This window comes from Phocoena sinus, chromosome 5 (genome assembly GCF_008692025.1).
Source record: "Phocoena sinus isolate mPhoSin1 chromosome 5, mPhoSin1.pri, whole genome shotgun sequence".
NCBI lineage: Eukaryota > Metazoa > Chordata > Mammalia > Artiodactyla > Phocoenidae > Phocoena > Phocoena sinus.
Window position 1 is genome coordinate 126824967 of NC_045767.1, and position 20389 is coordinate 126845355.

Below are 20389 nucleotides of genomic sequence, written 5' to 3' on the forward strand. Positions count from 1 at the left end.
CTATTCTAAAGATAAGGATGACTGACATATGACTATCCTGTCCATTCTAAGAGGAAGCATGGAAGTTTACTTAAAAAAAACAAGAAAAAGCTGGTTTTTTCTTTCCTTGTAATTTGCCACTTAACACTAAAAAAAAAAAAGAAATTATATCAAAGTCTAGTATAAGAATGAGAATTAAAAAAACTCAGCTTAAGTTCAAACTTAATAAGGACTGTAAACTCCATGAGGGCAGAGGTTTTGTCCATTTTGTTTCGGCATGTACCCTCAGTGCCTAAAATAGCATCTGGCATCCAGTAGTAGGTGCACAATAAATATCTGTTAAATTAATGAATAAAGTGGAATGACATAAATTGCTCAAGAGAAAAAAGATTAGACACTGTTGTGGAATAAAGTTATCCAACAAATTTTTCAGTGGAAAGATTCTGGAATATTGAGATATTATGAAGACAAGAAAGAACATGTAAAATGCCCCAAAGCATTTAGCAACTCAACAAATGTTAACTGAGCCTACCATTTTTCAGGAACTTCTACAGTAGAGATACTGTCATGAAGACACACTCAACCTTCTACTGTACCATTTCCTATTATCAGATGGCCCTTAAGAACAAAGAAATGCTAACATGTACTATGTACTTACTATGTGCCACTCACTATAAGAAATTTACAATAACTTTATCACTTCTTCATAACAATCTAAGAGTTTGATACTATTATAATACTATTTTCCTGCAGTGGAGACAGACAGAAAGGTTAGGCAACACTGCCCAAGGTTATACAGCTAGTAAGTAAAGGAAAAGGAAGAACTGTATGATTTGGTTATGAATGAGAGACCATGTGGATAAAATATCATCATCTTTGGATCCACTCCAATACAATCTATTTAGGGGGGTAAATATGAGATAGGTAATTGTTCAAGAAAGATGATGGACCCATGAGAACACATTATGGTGTTTTCTATTTTTGTATAGCTACCCACTTAGGAAAACGGGCGTCCATTCACACTGTCGATGGACACATAAATTGGCAGAACTTTTAAAATTAACATTGAAGTGCATGTTCAATTTTAAAATGTGCATACCCTTTGATTCAACATCCTAGTTTGAAGTTTAGCCTATAGAAATAATAACATAAAGATTTACTTACAAGGCTATTTACTTTTGTACTACAGTTAATGAAATAATGTAACCATAAATGCGAATTAACAGAGAAACAGTTAATAAACTAACTGTTTATTAGTAGTCACAGAGGAATGTTATGGAGGCATTTTTTCATTAGATAAATCTGATTGCACTGACAAGTTATCCATGGTAAATCATCAAATGATTTTTCTTAAAATGTAAACCAATACTATAACCATACTTTGTAATCTAATGTGTGTGTGTGTGTTGTATAATAGTGTGTAGGTTTGCTTTCATTCCTTAAATACTTTATTGGTAGTGAGATTACAGGTTATTTTTACTTGTTTGGTATGTACAAAAAAAAAATCTAGATAGCGTTTACTAAAAAAAAACTGGAGGTGTTTTTTATAATGTAAGCTCCTTTAAATGTATTTATTTTTGTATTCTAAGCCTGGATTACAGAGTAAATATTTACTAAATGTAGGAATGCTGATTACCAGCTAGGACGTTCCTTAAGACATTATGTTCCTGACTCAGATTTATGTAAATAAAACTATAATGGGGCTTCCCTGGTGGCGCAGTAGTTGAGAGTCCGCCTGCCGATGCAGGGGACGCGGGTTCGTGCCCCGCTCCGGGAAGATCCCACATGCCGCGGAGTGGCTGGGCCCGTGAGCCATGGCCTCTGAGCCTGCGCGTCCGGAGCCTGTGCTCCGCAACGGGAGAGGCCACAGCACTGAGAGGCCCGCGTACCGCAAAAATAAAATAAAATAAAATAAAACTATAATGCAATTAGCAAGGACACTTAAGAAAGAACACATACCTCCCAAAACTTCACTGATATGAGATTTGATCTACAGAAAACAAGCAAAATTACCAATGAAAAAACTGCCCCCTTCCCTTTTTTGGGGAAAACATATCAACCTAGAAAATCCAGTTCCCAAGTAGCTGTATGACCTCAGGTAATTCCCTTAACCTTTTTTTTTTTAAACCTTCTTAATCTTCACAATTTTCATCTAAAAACCCTGAAGCTGTTAATACCTCCTAAGGTTCCTATAAGAATTCATGAAGGAGCTTGGTAAATTAAAGAGTAATATTAAAATGAGAAGATATTTATTATATAGCTAGTTAAGTCAGCATGGCTTGAAACTAAGTCAGGCATACCTGCATCACCAAACATCAGCAAGGCAGCAGCAATTGCTCCATCCATAGTGCTGGTTGATTCAATTAACTAACAAAATGAGAAAAGAGTAATGTTTTAAAAATAATACTTTAAGAATTATTTCACTAAGTTACCAAACATTGAAGAACAAATATATTAAATATACAGAGTGGAGAAATATACATACATATTAGCTTAAGTTCATTAAATCCTATGATAAATTTTCAGAAAATCTGGTTTATCTAAAAGGTCTGAACTTACCTAAGCATATCTTAAAATATATTAGATTTATTTATAACCACTTTAAAGAAAAAAATAAAACATAGTCTATGTACAGTGTATTCAAGGTTTTGTTATTTTAATTGCAAGGCTGTGCACTAAAGTCTCAAAAACTTCCTACCTATGAGTGAGTCCAGGCACTGTGTGTGTGTGTGTGTGTGTGTGAGAGAGAGAGAGAGAGAGAGAGAGAGAGAGAGAGAGAGAGAGAGAGGGAGGGAGGGGGGGAGGGCGGGAGAGAAAGGGAAGGAGAAGGAAAGAGAGGGAGAGAAAGGAACGGAAGGAGAGGGAAAGAGAGAGGGAGGAGAGAGGGAGGGAAGGAGGGAGAGAGAGAGAGACACTGACAGACATTTAAAAGAAACCACAATTCTGGCATAATTTTTTTTTAATCTAATACTTCTTGAGTGGGATAAAGGACTCTTGAAATTTGCTCTATTTCTAAATTGCTCTAAATTAAATTGCTTGAATTTGTTCAAGAACATATTAATATATGGCTTACATAATTAAGTTTCAAAATACTATTTTTTATACTGTTCTGTAACATTCTGTATTTCAGAAAAAACTAAATACCCCATATTTTTCTCTTGCTATAGTTTCCTGTATTTCCAATGAGCTACTTGTTTTAAAAAGATCTCACTTTTTAAAATAAGCTATTTTTGTATTAAATTAAATAGCCTCAAAACACATTGATAATGCTCTTTTCTATACTAGTTTTCCTTGTCTCGGATCCTCAGATATCCTGCAAGCCCCTCCTCATTTTCAAAATAGTCAAAGCACATTCTTATCAAGCCTAGGACTAAATTTATATTTTATAACTTCCTAGATTACTTTACGTGGGTCTAAAAGCCTCTGTAGAGTAACCTATGTCACCTTTAAATCTTTTGAAATGATGGGAGATCACTTGAAATCCAGATTACTTCAAGAGAGTGCTGTTTTGAGCAAGTGATAGGCTAAATTCCCAAGATTTCAGATACTACTGAAATACACATACAAAGTTCATTTATTGATATCAATCCTATTTTTCCACTAATTATAAAATTAGAGATCAATGTTTATATAGGAAATAAATCCCCTTGAACTATCTGAAAAATTGGCAATCAAGCTAAAGTATTTTTAAACTGAGATTTGTTTCTTTATGTTGAATATTTTACTACTCCATCATGTTTATTCTGCTGAAAGTTCTTTCCAACACTTTTAAGTGTTGCTACTACTGGCTACATCCGTTCCTTCTTTTTCTAGGAAAAAACCCCCTGGGAGGCAAATTATGCTACTAGAAGGGGAAAATGTAGACCCAAGATACCGTTAAAGTTTCATTTAGCTAACAGTAAGAAGGTATCAAAATGATCTGGGAAAAAAAGATTCATATTAAATATACCAGAGAACAAAGGAATAATATAATCTACACTTAAAGAGTTCAAACTAGCAGGCCTAGGACCATTTTTGGTTCAGACATGTTTTGCTTGACCTGAACGGTATCTTTGGTTTTGTCTTTCTTTAGTTACCATAAAAAGGAATGAGTACCGATACAACATGAAAGAACCTCAAAACCTTATACTAAGTGCAAGAAGTCAGTCATAAAAGATCACACATTCTATGTTCCCACTTATATGAAATGTCCAGAATAGGCAAATATATAAAGACAGAAATTAGTGGTTGTCTAGGACTGGGGGAGGGAAATGGAGAGTGACTGCTAATAGGTACAAGGTTTCTTTCTGGAATGATTAAGATGTTCTAAAATTAGATTATGGTGATGGTTGCACAACTTTGTAAATATGCTAAAACCCAATAAATTATACACTTTAAACAGGTGATCTTTACGGCATGTAAACTGTATCTCAATAAAGCTGTTAAATTGATGATCAACACCAAATAAAAATCCAGTCTTTTCACTTTATTTGAAAATCTGAATTATTCGATAAGAACAGGCCGCCATTGATTTCACATGGTCATATCTTACCGAAGCTAAGGAGCAGCTACCCCTCTTAGAAAGGGTATGTGCCAATGTCTACCACTTCAGAGTTACCTGCCAAGCCCACACAGATACGGTACCTCCTATGCCTCAGCTTGGGGAAGGGGAATTGTCGGGCGGGTGGGTGGTGGTGATGATAAATACAAAGGCGAAAAAACTATGCACCCATAATTAAATGATTCTCCGAAGATCATTCAATTACTAAGTGGCAGAGCTAGGGATAAACTATTTATTAACCTTCAGAGATTTATTCTCTATCTAAAACTTAATGGAATGGTGAGTATTTAATTGCTCTTATAATAAGACATAGATACCTATAACAGTCCAACTACAGCCACTTATTTTGTTTCTATAGTTCAATCAATATTTCTTGGCAAGGGTGCTATTGGCAGGCAATTCTTCTGTTATGCAGGACTATCCTCAGTATTGTAGGGTGTTTAGCATCCCTGGTCACATGCACTAAATGTGAACAGCAACTCCTTGTTATTTCGGGGGGAAAAAAAGAAAAAAAGCCTCCTGACATTTCTGAGTTTCTAGTGAGAGGTGGGGGGAGGAAGGTTGTCCCCATTTTAGAACTACTCAAACACAAAAAACTTCACAACCTATGTGAGATACAGAGAAGCCCAGATTGTACTATTTATAGGTGAATAAACCTCACCTACTATGAGACTCAACAAGTAAATCTCTGGCATTTGCCTTTATTAAATATTAAAGTTAATAATTATCTTCAAACATAAGGTATCTTTAGAAAAATGACTATCCACTAAATACAGCACTGGATATAGGAGACATTTAAATCATCAATACAACTATAATAACCAATTACTATAAAGGGGTATAACCTTAAGTAAATCACTGTCACTTCTCTGTGGAAAAAGTTCCTTCAAGGTCTGAAGTTTAGCATCTTTAAGGTCTTCCAATTCCGAAAGGTCTTCCAATTCTGAAATATCATTATTATTTCTACCTGCCATGGTAGGAAGGCCTTGGGACTCTTCATCTTCAGATGGCTCAGAACTAAAAATATTTTCAGAGGGAAAAAAACAGTGTTTTAATGTATTACTAAGGTGATTTCATTATAATTTTATATATGTGTATATATAAAATACAGTATATTTGCAGTTCTTTTCAATAATAAATGCAATCTATACCTGTCAAAGATTAAAACGACTTTTTTCATTTCAGTACAGTTGTGCATATAAATCTACATTCCCAAAGTCAGCATACTTTGAACATATCTCAAATTATCTGGGCTGGAATAGAAAAGAACAGCAAAAACCTGCACTTATTTTGTTAAGATCCATACTCATCCATTGCACACCCACTTTCTCTTTCCTACTTTTTCACCTGTACCCTGAAAAAAAGATGAGTGCTGTCATGTTGCTCCTGAGAAATTCTGAAGCATACACTAGTACAAAGATAAAAGAATTTTCATATCCTAGCTAGGTGATCAGAATCTAAGTGTTAAAATCGGAATGGCCCCATTCAATATCAGACTGTCTACCAGGAACAAAACACTTCTTCCGCAGACGGGGAGCATTTATTTTATATAAGGCTTCATGCAACAACAACTAACGTAATCTCATTACATTTCACTTCATATGTTTATCCTATGTAAAAGACATTGTGAGCCAAATTTCACTCGTGTATTTCCAAACAAAAAAAAAATCTCATTTTGAAATTTTGATTTTCTACCACAGTAAGCATTCTGAAGATCAAAAAGCAGAAGTGTAACAAATGGACAGAAGTTATAGAAATCAAAGAAAGAAATATAGTTAAGTATATTCCTAGTGCCAGAGAATGCAGACTTTGCTATGCAGCTAATTCTATTCTTGGACAGCTCTCTTAGACACATATCCAGGACCTGTATTTTAATAACTTCTCTATACTTTATTCATGTTAGTTCAGCTGTACCTGTTAGGGCACCGGTTATGCCTAAGAATCCCCTGAAAACATATCAAAACAGATTGTGAAGGATGAGGAATATGTATTTTAATAAGATTCTAGGCTGACTTCTTGAACCTTGCTCTGAAAAACCGTTCTAAAGTAACAAGGTAAAATAAATCTCTTAACACTCTGTCTGGCCTTCAATATTTGAAGACAATTACATGTATCTCCGTTTCCATTACACCCAGACTTTTCATTCCTTATGTACTCATCTCTAAATTTTCACTCTGCCTCACTACATTCACGCTCCCTAACTGATTCTGTGTCTTAGTTCACTGAGAACATGGAAGCTTTCAGGTTTGAATCCTTTTCCATTCCTGTACTGGATAAGCACTTTAAAGGTCCTTGCTCTTCTGACCATCACAACCTTAACCAAGTGATCAGATTCATCACCATTCCATGGGACAAACTTAGGTGCCCTTGATGTAGTAAGTCTTCATGTTGACAATGAATCTTATCATGCCTTGGACTTAATGCCCAATTTACAGGAAATACAAATAACAGAGGAATAAATTCAATACCATCATGAAGAAACAATCAGAAAAGTCTATTTTGTCTAAAAGACTTGATCTCTTCAATAAGTTAAAATCCTTAAAAAAGAGGAGAGGAGGGGAGTGGACTATTTTAAGATCAAAAGATAGTTAAGAGTCATGACATCCAAATGCAGTAAATGTACCTTATTTGGGTTCTGTTTTGAAAAACTAGCTACGAAACACATGAAATCTGAATATAAACCAGGAATTAGATGATGTAGAGACTGTTCACTGATAATAGTACTTGTTTTTTGGAAGTGGGATGTACAGCAAGTATTAAGGGAAGAAATGTTGGGGTATCTTTAATTTACTTTAAGATATTCAGCAAATAATAATAATTAATGAAATAATGAAACAAGGGAAAACGTTAAAAATTGTTACAGGTAGGTGGTATATATAAGTGTTCATTAGCTATTATTTTATCTTCTTATATGACTGAAGCTTTAAAAGTAAAAGAAAAAAATCTACAAGAACAAGAATGACCATTTTGTGTTCTTTTATCCAGTCTCAGATCAAGTTACTCCCTTCTGTTGAAGTCCCTTCTCAGTGCTAAGGGATTCATTCTAGGCCTTTCTACATCCTACAGGGCCCTCTTAACTGCCTACCATCTTCTCTCCTGAATCTTTTCTCTCCTTAAGCTCTTCCTCCCAAGCCTACAGTGCATTCAAGACTGCATTTCATTCAGTATGCCAGGGGTTCGAGGCACTGTGGACACAGCAGTGAAGCAGACTCTCCTCTCCTTCACAAATTTTATAAGGCTGATTTTCTATTTCAGCGTTTCCTATATTGTTCTCAACTTACTGGCTTATATCTTCTGCCCCATCACTTTGGTGAAACTGTCCTAAGGGCAATAATACCCTCTAAAATGTCAAACGTGATTTAAAAACACAAACCAGAACACCCCGAACCTTTCACTGGTTGTCTTCTCCTCTGTGTTCCCATCACTGTTGCTTTTTGAAAAGGCAGCCCTACCCTAACCCTCACCCCAGGAGCTCTGCAGCATCATTACTTCTGATTTTCCTTTGACCTCTTAGCCTGTCCTTAATCTCTGTAGAAGGCTTTCTGACTTTTTTCACCTCCCTGAACTGCCAGTACCACCTAGGATTCTGTCTTCAGCTCCTCTTGTCTATTAATGCTTCCTGAGAGATTGCAGCAATTGCCAGAGTTCCTAGCATCTATATCAGTGGTTCTCAAAAGGGGGGCAATTCTGCCCCCAGAGGACATGTGGCAATGTCTAGAGACATTTTTGATTGTCTTGACTAGAGAGGTGCTACTTGGTATCTAGCCGGCAGAGATCAGGGATTCTGCTAAACATCCTACAACATACAGGACAGCCCCTCACAACAAAGAACTACCTGGTCCAAAACGTCAACAATGTCAAGGTTAAGAAATCCTGATAACCAAAAAGGCCCATGCATGGGTACTGACTGTAACTGTGGAACGTGCACCATGCAGTACTATGGAGTTCTGAAACAGAATACAGATTTTTATGAGCTGACATGATTTCCAGGATATATATACTGCTAAGTTAATAAAATAGAGAATAAATGTACACATATATCTATACATACACAACACAAGACACAGTGCTATCTTCTGTGTAGGAAACAAGAAGGAAAGATAAACGAAAGAAAAACAAATTATGACTAGAAACTAAACAAACTGGTTAGTTCTGAGGTAGGAGGAGGAAAGGGTCAGAAGGAGAAGGACAGAAAGTTAATACTTCTCTAAGCGCACTGTACATGGAGTTTTAATTTTTGGCACTATGTTAATATTTTAAATATTTGAAAGTAAAATTTTTAAAACGAGGGACAAGGGAAAAACCCTAAAAGGAATACAAACAGAAATTAATGAACTGAACTACATTTCAAGTGAATAACAAAGAAAAATTTAAATAAGAAAGCCAAGTACTGTAACCATATACCCTCATCTAAAGACAAAATAAAACTTATAAACAAATATTAAACTCATAGTGAGCTTAACGGTCAAGAAGCATGATTACAGCAATTCTGAAACTATTTTATGTACACTGAGTGATTAAACAAATTAGCAAATATAATGATATTGGTGGAAGCAGAGTTCTCACTGTCAGAGAAAGAATATAGAGAAGAGGCAAGGAGGAGCCTTGTATTAGTAGATTAGAATGAAATATATTATTATAAACTCATGATTTAAAAAACAAACAACATTCTCTGGCTCTCTTATATCCTAGCCCATTCTTGCTAAAAGGGCAATGACATAACCCCCTGCTTCACCCAATAGCAAAGGAAGGACACAACCAGTCCACAGATTTCCAAATACCATTCCTTTAAAAAGGAACCAGTGCTACTTGGAGAAATGGCTAATTCTAATTTCAGGCTTGGAGTAGGGAAAACACTAGTCTGCAACATCTTGCGCCAGAAGGGAAAGGCTCAAAAAATGATAGGAACCTCTCAAATCCAGAGTCTATGTAAAGGGGCCCTCACCTGCCAGAACTGAGCAATTTCAGCACCAAAATGAGTAATAATAGTAATAGATTATAATCAGTTGAGCAAAAACGCACCTATAATTCCATTTTTGTATTTACTGTGCTAAATAAGTATATGAATAAATAAGGAGAAAAGGGAAAACTATCTATAGTAGAAGAGCAAGTATAAATTCTAGAATGCTAGTTAGAATACCACATTTCACAACTACCAGTGTAATAACGGATTCAGGCAAGAATCATCAATAGATGCTACAACTATTGAAGGGAAGTCTGCTAAGGAAGAGGATCCTTACCCAGTCTTAAAGTATCTCATCAGAGATTACATAATCATGAAAAACGGGAAAATGGTTAACTTTATAGGAGAAACCTGGCAGGCTTCTGAGTGGTTAAGTTCACTTCACCAATAATGAGACAAACTGGTTATCAGTGTGCCTAACATAACACATGGAGGAGGACACAAAATCATTTATGTAACTCCTATCACTTAACCTAAATTTAATCATGAAGAAACAACAGGGGTGCAGAAAGTGAGAGACATCCTAAAAAACCTGGCCTGTTACCTTCAAAGGCCAATTATCATGAGAATCAAAAAGGCTGAGAAACTTTCAGATTAAATGAGACTAAAGACACATGAAAAACTAAACCCAATGTACGAGGCTGGAAGAAACTTTACTATAAAGTACTACTCAAAATATGATCCATGGACTGACTGCTAGTCCTCGAAATCAAACTGTTTGTTATCTGTCCATGACAAGATAAAGAACTTAAAACAGAAGGAAAAACAACTACATTACTAAGCATATTGCTTAGTTCAGTTTTTTTTTTTTTTCTTTTCATTACAAGACTTTCTTGGTGAAGGAATGAGTACATTGATTTACATTCTAGGGCACATTCCTTACTGATAAACCAGTACTCTGAGTAGCACTACTATAAAGAACATTATTGGGATAACTGGTAAAATTTAAATAGGACTATATATTAGATGATATTACTGCACCAATGTTAATCAGTATTTGTGAATTTGAAATGCTACTTTTGGAGGGAATTCCCTGGCAGTCCGGTGGTTAGGACTCAGAGCTTTCACTCATGGGGCCCAGCTTCGATCCCTGGTCGGGGAACTAAGATCCTGCAAGCCACGAGGTCTGGCCAAAAAAAAATTAAAAAAAAAAAAAAAGAAATGCTACTCTTGTTATGTAAGAGAATGACCTTGTTCTTAGGAGATAAACGTGAAATTATTAGAGGCAAAGGTTTCAGTAATAATTCTGATTATTATTTTATGAAGGTGACAAGCAAATGTGGGGAAATGTTAAAAATGGGTGAATCTTAATCTTTTTAAAAGGATGTGGAAATTGATTATTCTTGCAACTTTTCCGTAAGTTTAAATTTTTTTCAAAATAAAAAGTAAAATTTGGAGTGCTAATATAATATCAATTTTCCTCAGGATTTACCACACAGGATCATCACTATTTTTTATTTCATAGCTAAGTTCAGGATAAAGGCATGTTCATCAGGGCTTATATACACAAAGAAGTTCATTTTAAGAGGAAATCCTCATCTTGGGAGTGGATAGTGTTAACCTCTTGCACCTCTGCCACACTTTCTTCACTTAGCTTCTGATCACACAACCTTCTGACTTTTTTCTTACCTCAATGACTGCTCCTTAAGAGTCTTCTGTAAGTTTCTTCTCATCTCCTGTTCCTAGAATCCAGAGTTCGCCTGGCCTAAGTCCTTCAACTAAGAGATCTTCTGTTTTCCAGCTACACTAGTGTCTCTTACTGATTTCATCTAATCATGCACCTCTTAATATCAAGTATCCTGACAACTCGTAAATTCAGATGTGGAACCTTGACCTCTCTCCAGAACCCGAATGTCACAAATCCAACTGCCTACCTGACAAGCCCACTTCAGATGCCTAAGAGTCTCCTCAATCACAGCACGTCCGAGACTGAGCTGCTGGTCTTTCCTGCGAAAGGCGCTCCCCCACTGCACCCAAGGCAGCATTCCTCATCCCAGTTAGGGTTGGCTCCATCCTTCCAGTTGCTCAGGTCAGATATCTTAGGGTCATCCCTGACTCCCGTCTCTCCCATTCCATTTGAAATCCATCAATAAATCCTCTCTGCTCTACCTTCAGAGTATATTTAGAATCTAACCACTTATTATTCACTCCCATAGCTACTAGCATGGTTTAAGCTTCCACCATCTTTTGCCTTGGTTATCACAAGAGTACTCATGCTTCTACTACGACTCCCCTACAGCCTTAAAAACTTTTAAACATATAGATCAGATCATTTTACTCCTCTGCTCAATATGTTCCTTTAGCTTCCCATCTCGTTCAGAATAAAAGCCAAAGAGCCTATGGGCTTAACACGATAAAGCTCTTTCCCTGTCCCACTCGGCACCTTCTGACCTTAGGTCCTTCACTCCGCATCATAGCCACCACTACCCCCCCCCCGCCCCCGCCGCCCACTTTCCTCAAAAACAACAGACAAAATACTACTTCAGGGTCATTAAACAGGCTACTCCCAATGCCCCTCCCACCATATCCACATGGCTCCCTTTTTTAGCTCCTTCATGTCTTTGCTCAAGCATCATCTTCTTAATGTAGCCTTTTCCAACCATGCGCTTTAGAAACCATGCCCTTAGCCCGGCCCCAAACCCTGTATTTCCCTTCCTGTTTGCCCATCATATGTATTATCTGACATCCTGCATTTTTAATTTATTTACTGCTTTTCTATCTAACATACAAAGCTCCGTGCTAGCTCAATGAATGTGTCCCAAAAATGTTAAAATGATTTGACTCTAGGATTCAAGAACAAATCAGAAAGGAGTTACAGGTGACTGAAGGTACTTGTGAAAATAATTATCTATGGAGAATGAAAAACTTAAATATTTGCTCTCACTGAACTTTTTATTGAAAATCAGAACCATGGGCGTTCCCTGGTGGTCCAGTACTTAGGACTTGGTGCTTTTACTGCCGTGGCCTCAGTTCACTCCCTGGTTGGGGAACTAAGATCCCACAGCACATGGCCCAGCCGGAAAAAAAAAAATCAGTTACCCAGAGTCTCTCTCTCTTTCTCACTCACACACGCGCGTGCGCGCACACACACACACACACACACACACACACACACACGCACATCTCTCTACATCTCTTAAGTTAGGGAAAAATGATGAAGATGCAGTCAGGAAAAGGCAAAAAAGGGGGGAAGTCATCAAAAATTTTCAGTTTAAGTAACTTTTTCTCAAAAAAAGTCTTATACATGCAAATATAATGAATCTATTAAGTTGCTTACACTATAATCACCGTGTCTTTGCTGAATTTTTTCTCTTGAACTGTCCTGGAGCAATCTGGGGAAATAACATCTTCACTATCTGAAGACAAATCAATATATTGAATTCCTCTTTGATTCTTGAAATATGATATACTTGCTTTTCTTTCATTTTCTGGGGTTTCTGGAACACTAGAATCTTCTGCAAAAGAGAAAAAGCAGAAAGGGATTTTGAATAACTTGAAAATAAAGCAAATTTGTTTTTGATAATTACAAATCATGTGCTAAAAATCTTTAGCTTCATTCACTGTTTCCATCCTAAAACCAAAAATTCCTCCCAAGTTTTAAAGAAAACATTAATAGTCAACCAGGGCTGGCATTAAATGATTTTCCAATTCACAGGTTACTTACTAGCAAGAACTTAGTGGACACTGCAAAACAGGTTTGTATTTTATATTTTAACCCTTTTCTCTCTGTGCTTTTGCTTCCTAGTACCCAGTTCTTGCCTAAGAGAACACGGACACTAGAGCCCAAACAACTTGAATTTCAATCCCATCTCTCAGCTAAGTTACTTAATCTAAGTCTCTGCATCCTCAGATGTAAAACAGAGATGCCAATAATCACAGGGCTAACGTGCACGTAAAATCAGAAGATACGTATTAAGCACTTAGTTCAGTAATGGGCACACAGCCAGTATTCAACGAACATTAGCTCTTATACAAATGTTAGTGTTATGGACAAAATTATGTCCCCTCCGAAATTCCTATGTTGAAGTTTCAACCCCCAGTACCTCAGAATGTAATGTATTTGGAGATAGGTCCTTCATAGAGGTGACTAACTTAAAAAAGGCAGTAGGTTAGTGACCTAATCCAAAAGGACTGATGTCCTTATAAGAGACACCAAGGATGTGTGCGCATGGAGGAAAGGTGATGTGAGCACACAGCGAGAAGGTGGCCACCTGCAGCCCAAGGAGAAAGGCCTTACAAGAAACTGAACCAGCCAACACTTTCATCTCGGACTTCTAACTTCTGGATATGGCAGAAAATAAACGTCTGCTGGTTAAGCCACCCAGTCTGTGGTATTTTGTTACGGCAGCCCTCACAAACTAATGAAGTTGGCATCACCCGTCTATGCAAAACAAATTAATATTCTATTGAGGTCTCCTCTCTTCAAAGGGCTGAGTTCTAAAATTATTCTCCATTATACATTTGAGGAGAGATCAGATTTAAGAAATTCATATTAAAGTAAAAGTAGTCAGTGTCTTGGTTTAGTGAATACCATCACCCCTCAGTATCTGTGAGGTTTGGGGGGACTGGTTCCAGGACTTCCCTGCCCCCCACACCAAAACTGGGGGATGCTCAAGTCCCCCCCTAAAACTCTTGGCCTCGCCCCCCATTAACTGTCATGAAATGATAGCCATCATTATCATAAGGCTCCTGAGTCGTATTTGTAAATAACATTAACCAAGGCCTAGATAACCAATCGCCTGGAGTGAACTAAAAAATACTTTACTTCCTGCAATGAAGTCCTAGCAACATTACTGAAAAGCAAATCACAAAATTGTTCCAAAAGAACAATTTTATAAATGTTGAGTGTGCCCTGAGTGAAAAACTCTGCTCTGGAACAAATCACAGCTATGTTAACTGCCATATGTATGAAGACATTTACAAGTTCTGATAATTATGTAAATAAAATTATAGTCCAATTCCTGTAAAATAAGTATAAAGGTACTAAGGACACTGCTTTTACATAGTATTCCTGATATGTCACAAATCATACATAAAACTAAGAATTTAGATCTTTACTGTATCAAAACTTTGACCTAAACTTAATGCATATCATTTTAACAGTTTAACAAAAGTGTCCTGCTTTCTTATACTTGAAAAGGGCTTTCGCCAAACGATTTGGATTGTCCACTTTTCTTTAAAAAGCTTCTTTACTCAAGGACTTCCCTGGAGGCACAGTGGTTAAGAATCCGCCTGCCAATGCAGGGGACACGGGTTCGATCCCTGGTCCAGGAAGATCGTACATGTCGTGGAGCAACTAAATCTGTGCGCCACAACTACTGAGCCTGCACTCTAGAGCCCGCGAGCCACAACTACTGAAGCCCAGGCACCCTAGAGCCCGCATGCCGCAACTACTGAGCCTGAATGCCTCAACTACTGAGCCCATGTGCTGCAACTACTGAAGCCCATGTGCCCTAGAGCCTGTGCTCCACAACTAGAGAGGCCAATGCAACAAGAAGCCCACGCACCGCAGTGAAGAGTAGATCCTGCTCGCTGCAACTAGAGAAAGCCCACGAACGGCAAAGAAGACCCAATGCAGCCAAAAAAAAAAAAAAAAAGCTTTTCAAACTGGCCATTTAAATGTATTACTGCATGGTGGGGGGTGTCTAAAAATTCTATTAATGAGTACTAGGAGAACTAGAGTTTCTTGAACTTTATATATTCATCTTATTAAAAACTACTGCTTCATCAAGAACATTCTTAAGTGAAACTAGTATTTAAAAATTTTAAGGATACAATGACAGTTTGGAATCTTGGCCTTGATTCATGCTAGGGCACTAGCAGTTTTACCTACCATTGTTTTTGCACCATCAGTGCAAATACCAACATAGTGAAAAAGGCAAGTGATGTCTTAATATTATTATGAAATAGTTTTGACCTTATGGACACCCTTTTGGGTCTTAGGGACCTCAAAGGTTCACAGACCACACTTTGAGGACTAATGGGAAACAGTAAGAGCTTATCTATATAAAATATCAATTTACCAATATAGTCAATAATCTGGAATTAGAACAGTGCTGAAATGCTTAGATTTGTTTGTCTGGACTATTTTTGGAAGTAAACAGCAGCAAAAATATCTAATAGCCAATGGTCAAAAAGATATTCCTGATGCAATGATGCTTTCTGACCCAAAGCAAACAAGGACTTTAAGCAGCACCACAAAGGAGACAGGAAGGAAGCAAAAAAGAAAAATACAGAAATGAAGGGAAGAACAGTGACAAGTAGAAACAATTATAAAGACATGGGCTACTACATAATTCTGACTTTGCTGAATGCCTTCTGTATTGAAGCACTGTGCCAGGACGTGGGGGGTACTGAAGGAAAAAAAAGGCCAGTCACAGTTGCACTTGCCCTAAAGAAACTAATAATAGGAGCCAAGTAGCCATGTACATAAGTAGCAATGTTGTGAGTCGTAATTTGTGCCATGCGAGAGGAATAAACAAAACGCTAAAGGAACATGAGGGAAAACAGCTATCCTTTCAAATAAAAACAATAAAAAATCCTATGTTTTAGAGACAGTAGATGATATTTTCTCTACCAAAGGCAATGGGATCCTACATTATTACCATATGCAAGAAGATTCCAAGGTTCCGGGGGTAATTCCAAATGAAATTCCCCATTAGTGGTATGCATGAGAAGACAATTTTTTTTTTTTTGCGGTATGCGGGCCTCTCCCATTGCAGAGCACAGGCTCCGGACGCACAGCGGCCAGGGCTCACGGGCCCAGCCGCTTTGCAGCATGTGGGATCTTCCCGGACCGGTGCACGAACCCGTATCCCCTGCATCAGCAGGTGGACTCTCAACCACTGCACCACCAGGGAAGCCCGAGAAGACAATTTTATACCCTGAACGTTTCCAGTATACTTTTACCCATTCTCATATCTAAGTCTACCATGAAACAAAATGAGGATTTAAAACTGCTACTGATTTTACCTTTCTAAGTGGTCCAAGATCAAGAACCACTCAAAAAACAAACAAAAAAATCACTACTGGGAGATTATGAAAGGTCATCTATAAATAAAGGTGATCTCCCAAAGCAGAATGAAAACACTTAAACCTTTATATCTGGGACTTCCCTGGTGGCATAGTGGTTAAGACTCCGCACTCCCAATGCAGGGGGACCGGGTTCGATCCCTGCTCAAGGAACTAGATCCCACATGCATGCCACAACTAGAAGTTCACATTCCACAACTAAGGAGCCCGTGAGCCGCAACTAAGGAGTCTGCCTGCTGCAACTAAGGAGCTGGTGAAACACAACTAAGGAGACTGCAAGCCGCAACTAAGAGACCCGGTGCAACCAAAGAAAGAAAGAAAGACACATAGTTCTCAAAACAACACACACACAAAAAAACCTTTATATCCGTCCTGCAGACTTATGTAAGTGTGCCATTTTTGATATTCTAATTGTATATTGCTCTACATGGTTCAATTCTCTAACATGGCAACTGACTTTCAAGGCAGTTCTTTTGAATACCTAGTAAAGCACATCATATATTTGCCTCTTTGAAAGGTTAATTACCAAAATAATAGATTATAAAATCTTGACTGTTTTAATTTGAATGCCATAGTAGATAGGGAAAGACCTTTAGCATCTCAGATAAGTCAAACTACCTCTGATGAAAGCTCTTGAAAAAGACAAAGTATACACTGAATACAAGATTGAAGGGTAGTTTCTAATACACTAACATAAAATGAGAAAGAAGAAACATTTCAGGTTTAGGCCAAAAGAAAAGATAAAAAGAAAAAATGTAAAGGAAGGAAAGTCATGCTATTAATGTCAAAGTGCTAAACCTGAAAGGTACTTTTTAATAACAGAATTTATATCTACAATAAAAATATAACTGGCATAGGTACAACTGCATTCTAATAATGAAATACATAAACAATGCAGGATACATAAAGCAGAAAGTCAACAGAGACAAATATGAGGCTTTAACTCTCTTGTCTAAACTCTTAATAGAGAAGAGAGCACAAAAATAATTAAGATACAGAAAGGTGTTTTCAAACATTTTTGATTGGAACCCACTGTAAGAGACCCATTGTAGATTATGACCCTAAACACATCGATTGCTAGACAGACATATATAACTGAAACAAAGGTCTCAGAGGCTTTATTGTAAGCGATACTTTGATAATTTTCTATTTATTCTACTCCATTAAAAAAAGTTATATGCATTTAGTTAGGATATAAGAAACTGACTTTATGACATGTTTGTGATCCAGTTTGAAAAAAATGATACAAATAATAAAACATTATTATTTGACATATAATTAAATCTACAGTTAGATTATGTCTCTTTTCAAGTACACTTGAACTTTTACAGAAATTGTGTAGTAGGCCAAAAAGAAAATCTCAGTAAATTCATCAAAGAAATACTACAGACCACATTTTCCTGTCACAAAAAGTGAAAACTGGAAGTAAATGTTAGTAAGAACATTGAAGCAAAATTTCAGTCACTTGGAAATTCAAAAAAAGAAAAAACAAAGAAACCATCTCTTTAAACTTTAAGGTTAAACTTTCTTCAACATTTTATTGAAGAAAAAACAACAACAAAAAGAAAAAACAACAAAAACATACCAAAATCTACAATACAGGCATACCTTTTTTTACTGCACTTTGCAGATATTGTGCGTTTTACAAACTGAAGGTTGGTGGCAACCCTGTGCTGAGCAAGTTTACTGACACCATTTTGGTAGTAATTCTTGCAGTGTTTCAAACTTTTTCATTATTGTGATATTTGCTATGGTGATCTGTGGTCAATGATCTTTGATGTTACTACTGTAATTGTTTTGGATGCCCAAACAGCACCCATATAAGATGGCAAACTTAACTGATAAACGTTATGTGTGTTTTGACTGCTCCACCAACCTGCCACTTCCTTCATCACTCTCCCTCTCTTCTAGCCTCCCTAGTCCTTTTTTAAAAAAAATTTATTTATTTGGCTGTGCTGGGTCTTGGTTGTGGCACGCAGGATCTTCCTTGTGGCATGCGGGATCTTCAGTTGTGGCATGCGGGATCTAGTTCTCTGACCAGGGATCAAACCCGGGTCCCCTGCATTGGGAGAGTGGAGTCTTAACCACTGGACCACCAGGGAAGTCCCCAGCATCCCTATTCCTTAAGACACAACAATAAATTAGGCCAATTAATAACCCTCCAATGGCCTCTAAGTATTCAAGTGAAAGGAAAAGTTGCACATCCCTCTTTCAAAAGCTAGAAATGATTAAGATTAGTAAGAAGGCATGTCGAAAGCCAAGACAGGCCAAAAGCTAGGCCTCTTGCACCAGTTAGCCAAGTTGTGAACGCAAAGGAAAAGTTGTTGAAGGAAATTAAAAGTTCTACTCCAGTGAAAACACAAATAAGAAGCCAAACAGCCTTTTGCTTATTATATGGAGAAAGTTTTAGTGGCCTGGATAAAAGATTAAACCAGCCACAGCATTCCCTTAAGCCAAAGCCTAATCCAGAGCAAGGCCCCAACTCTTCCATTCTATCAAGGCTGACAGAGGTGAGGAAGCTGCAGAAAAAAAGTTTGAAGCTAGCAGAGGTTGGTTCATAAGGTTGAAGAAGCTGTCTCCATAACATAAAAGTGCATGATGAAGCAGCAAGTGTTGATGTAGAGGCTGCAGCAAGATACCCAGAAGATCTAAGATAATTAATGAAGGTGGCTACACTAAAGAAGAGGTTTTCAATGTAAACCAAACAGCCTTCTAATGGAAGAAGATGCCATCTAGGACTTCCATAGCTAGAGAGGAGAAGTCAATGCCTGGCTTAAAGGACAAGTTGACTCTCCTGTTAAGGGCTAATGCAGCTGGTAACTTTAAGTTGAAGCCAATGCTAATTTACCATTCTGAAAATCCTAGGGCCCTTAAGAATTATGCTAAATCTACTCTGCCTGTGCTCTATAAATGGAAAAAAATCTAGATGACAGCACATCTGTTTATAACACCAAATACTGAATATATTAAACCCACTGTTGAGACCTACTGCTCAGAAAGATTCCTTTCAAAATATGACTGCTCATTGACAATGCACCCGGTCACTTAAGAGCTCTGACAGAGATGTACAATGAGATTAATGTTTTCATGCCTGCTAACACAACATCCATTCTGCAGCCCATGGATCAAGGACTTCTGACTTAAAAGTCCTATTATTTAAGAAATATTTTCCAAAAGGCTACAGCTGCCATCAATAGCAATTTCTCTGATGGATCTGGGCAAAGTCAATTGAAAACCTTTTGGAAAGGAGTCACCATTCTAGATGCCATTAAGAACAGTTGTGATTCATGAGAAGAGGTCAAAATATCAACATAACAGGAGGCTGGAAGAAGTTGATTTCAACCCTCATGGATGACTTCAAGACTTCAGTGGAAGAATGAACTGCAGATATGGTAGAAACAACAGAGAACTAGAATTAGAAGTGGTGCCTTGGGACTTCCCTGGCAGTCCAGTGGTTAAGACTGAGCTTCTACTGCAGTGGGTTCGGGCTTGATCCCTGGTTGGGGAAATAATATCCCAATACTGCATGCAGAGCAGCCCCCCCCAAAAAAAAGAAAGAAAGAAAGAAAAAAAAATTCAGGAGAAGTGGCCCCTGAAGATGTGACTGAATTGCTGCAATCTCATGATAGAACTTTAATGGAGAAATTGCTTCTTATGGATGAACAAAGGAAGGAGTTTCTTGAGATGAAATCTACTCCTGGTGAAGATGCTGTGAAGACTGTTGACATAACAACAAAGGATTTAGAATACTACATGAACTTAGTTGATAAAGCAGTGACAGGGTTTGGAAGGATTGACTCCAATTTTGAAAGAAATTCTGCTGTAGGTAAAATGTTATCAAACAGCACTGCACGCTATACAGAAATCATTTGTGA

General features: G+C 37.4%; 1 protein-coding gene across 5 annotated transcripts in view; it reads right to left on the minus strand.

Moving 5' to 3' along the window:
• SMARCAD1 (SWI/SNF-related, matrix-associated actin-dependent regulator of chromatin, subfamily a, containing DEAD/H box 1) overlaps positions 1–20389 on the minus strand; it is a 68845-nt gene that overhangs the window by 40069 nt on the left and 8387 nt on the right. For all 5 annotated transcript variants that reach the window (XM_032632801.1, XM_032632799.1, XM_032632800.1 and 2 more), the window contains exons 3-5: positions 12760–12937; positions 5365–5536; positions 2280–2346 (exon numbers count right to left, since the gene is read on the minus strand). In XM_032632801.1, coding sequence (XP_032488692.1) covers positions 2280–2346; positions 5365–5536; positions 12760–12937 — 417 coding nt within the window. The remainder of the gene's footprint in view (positions 1–2279; positions 2347–5364; positions 5537–12759; positions 12938–20389) is intronic.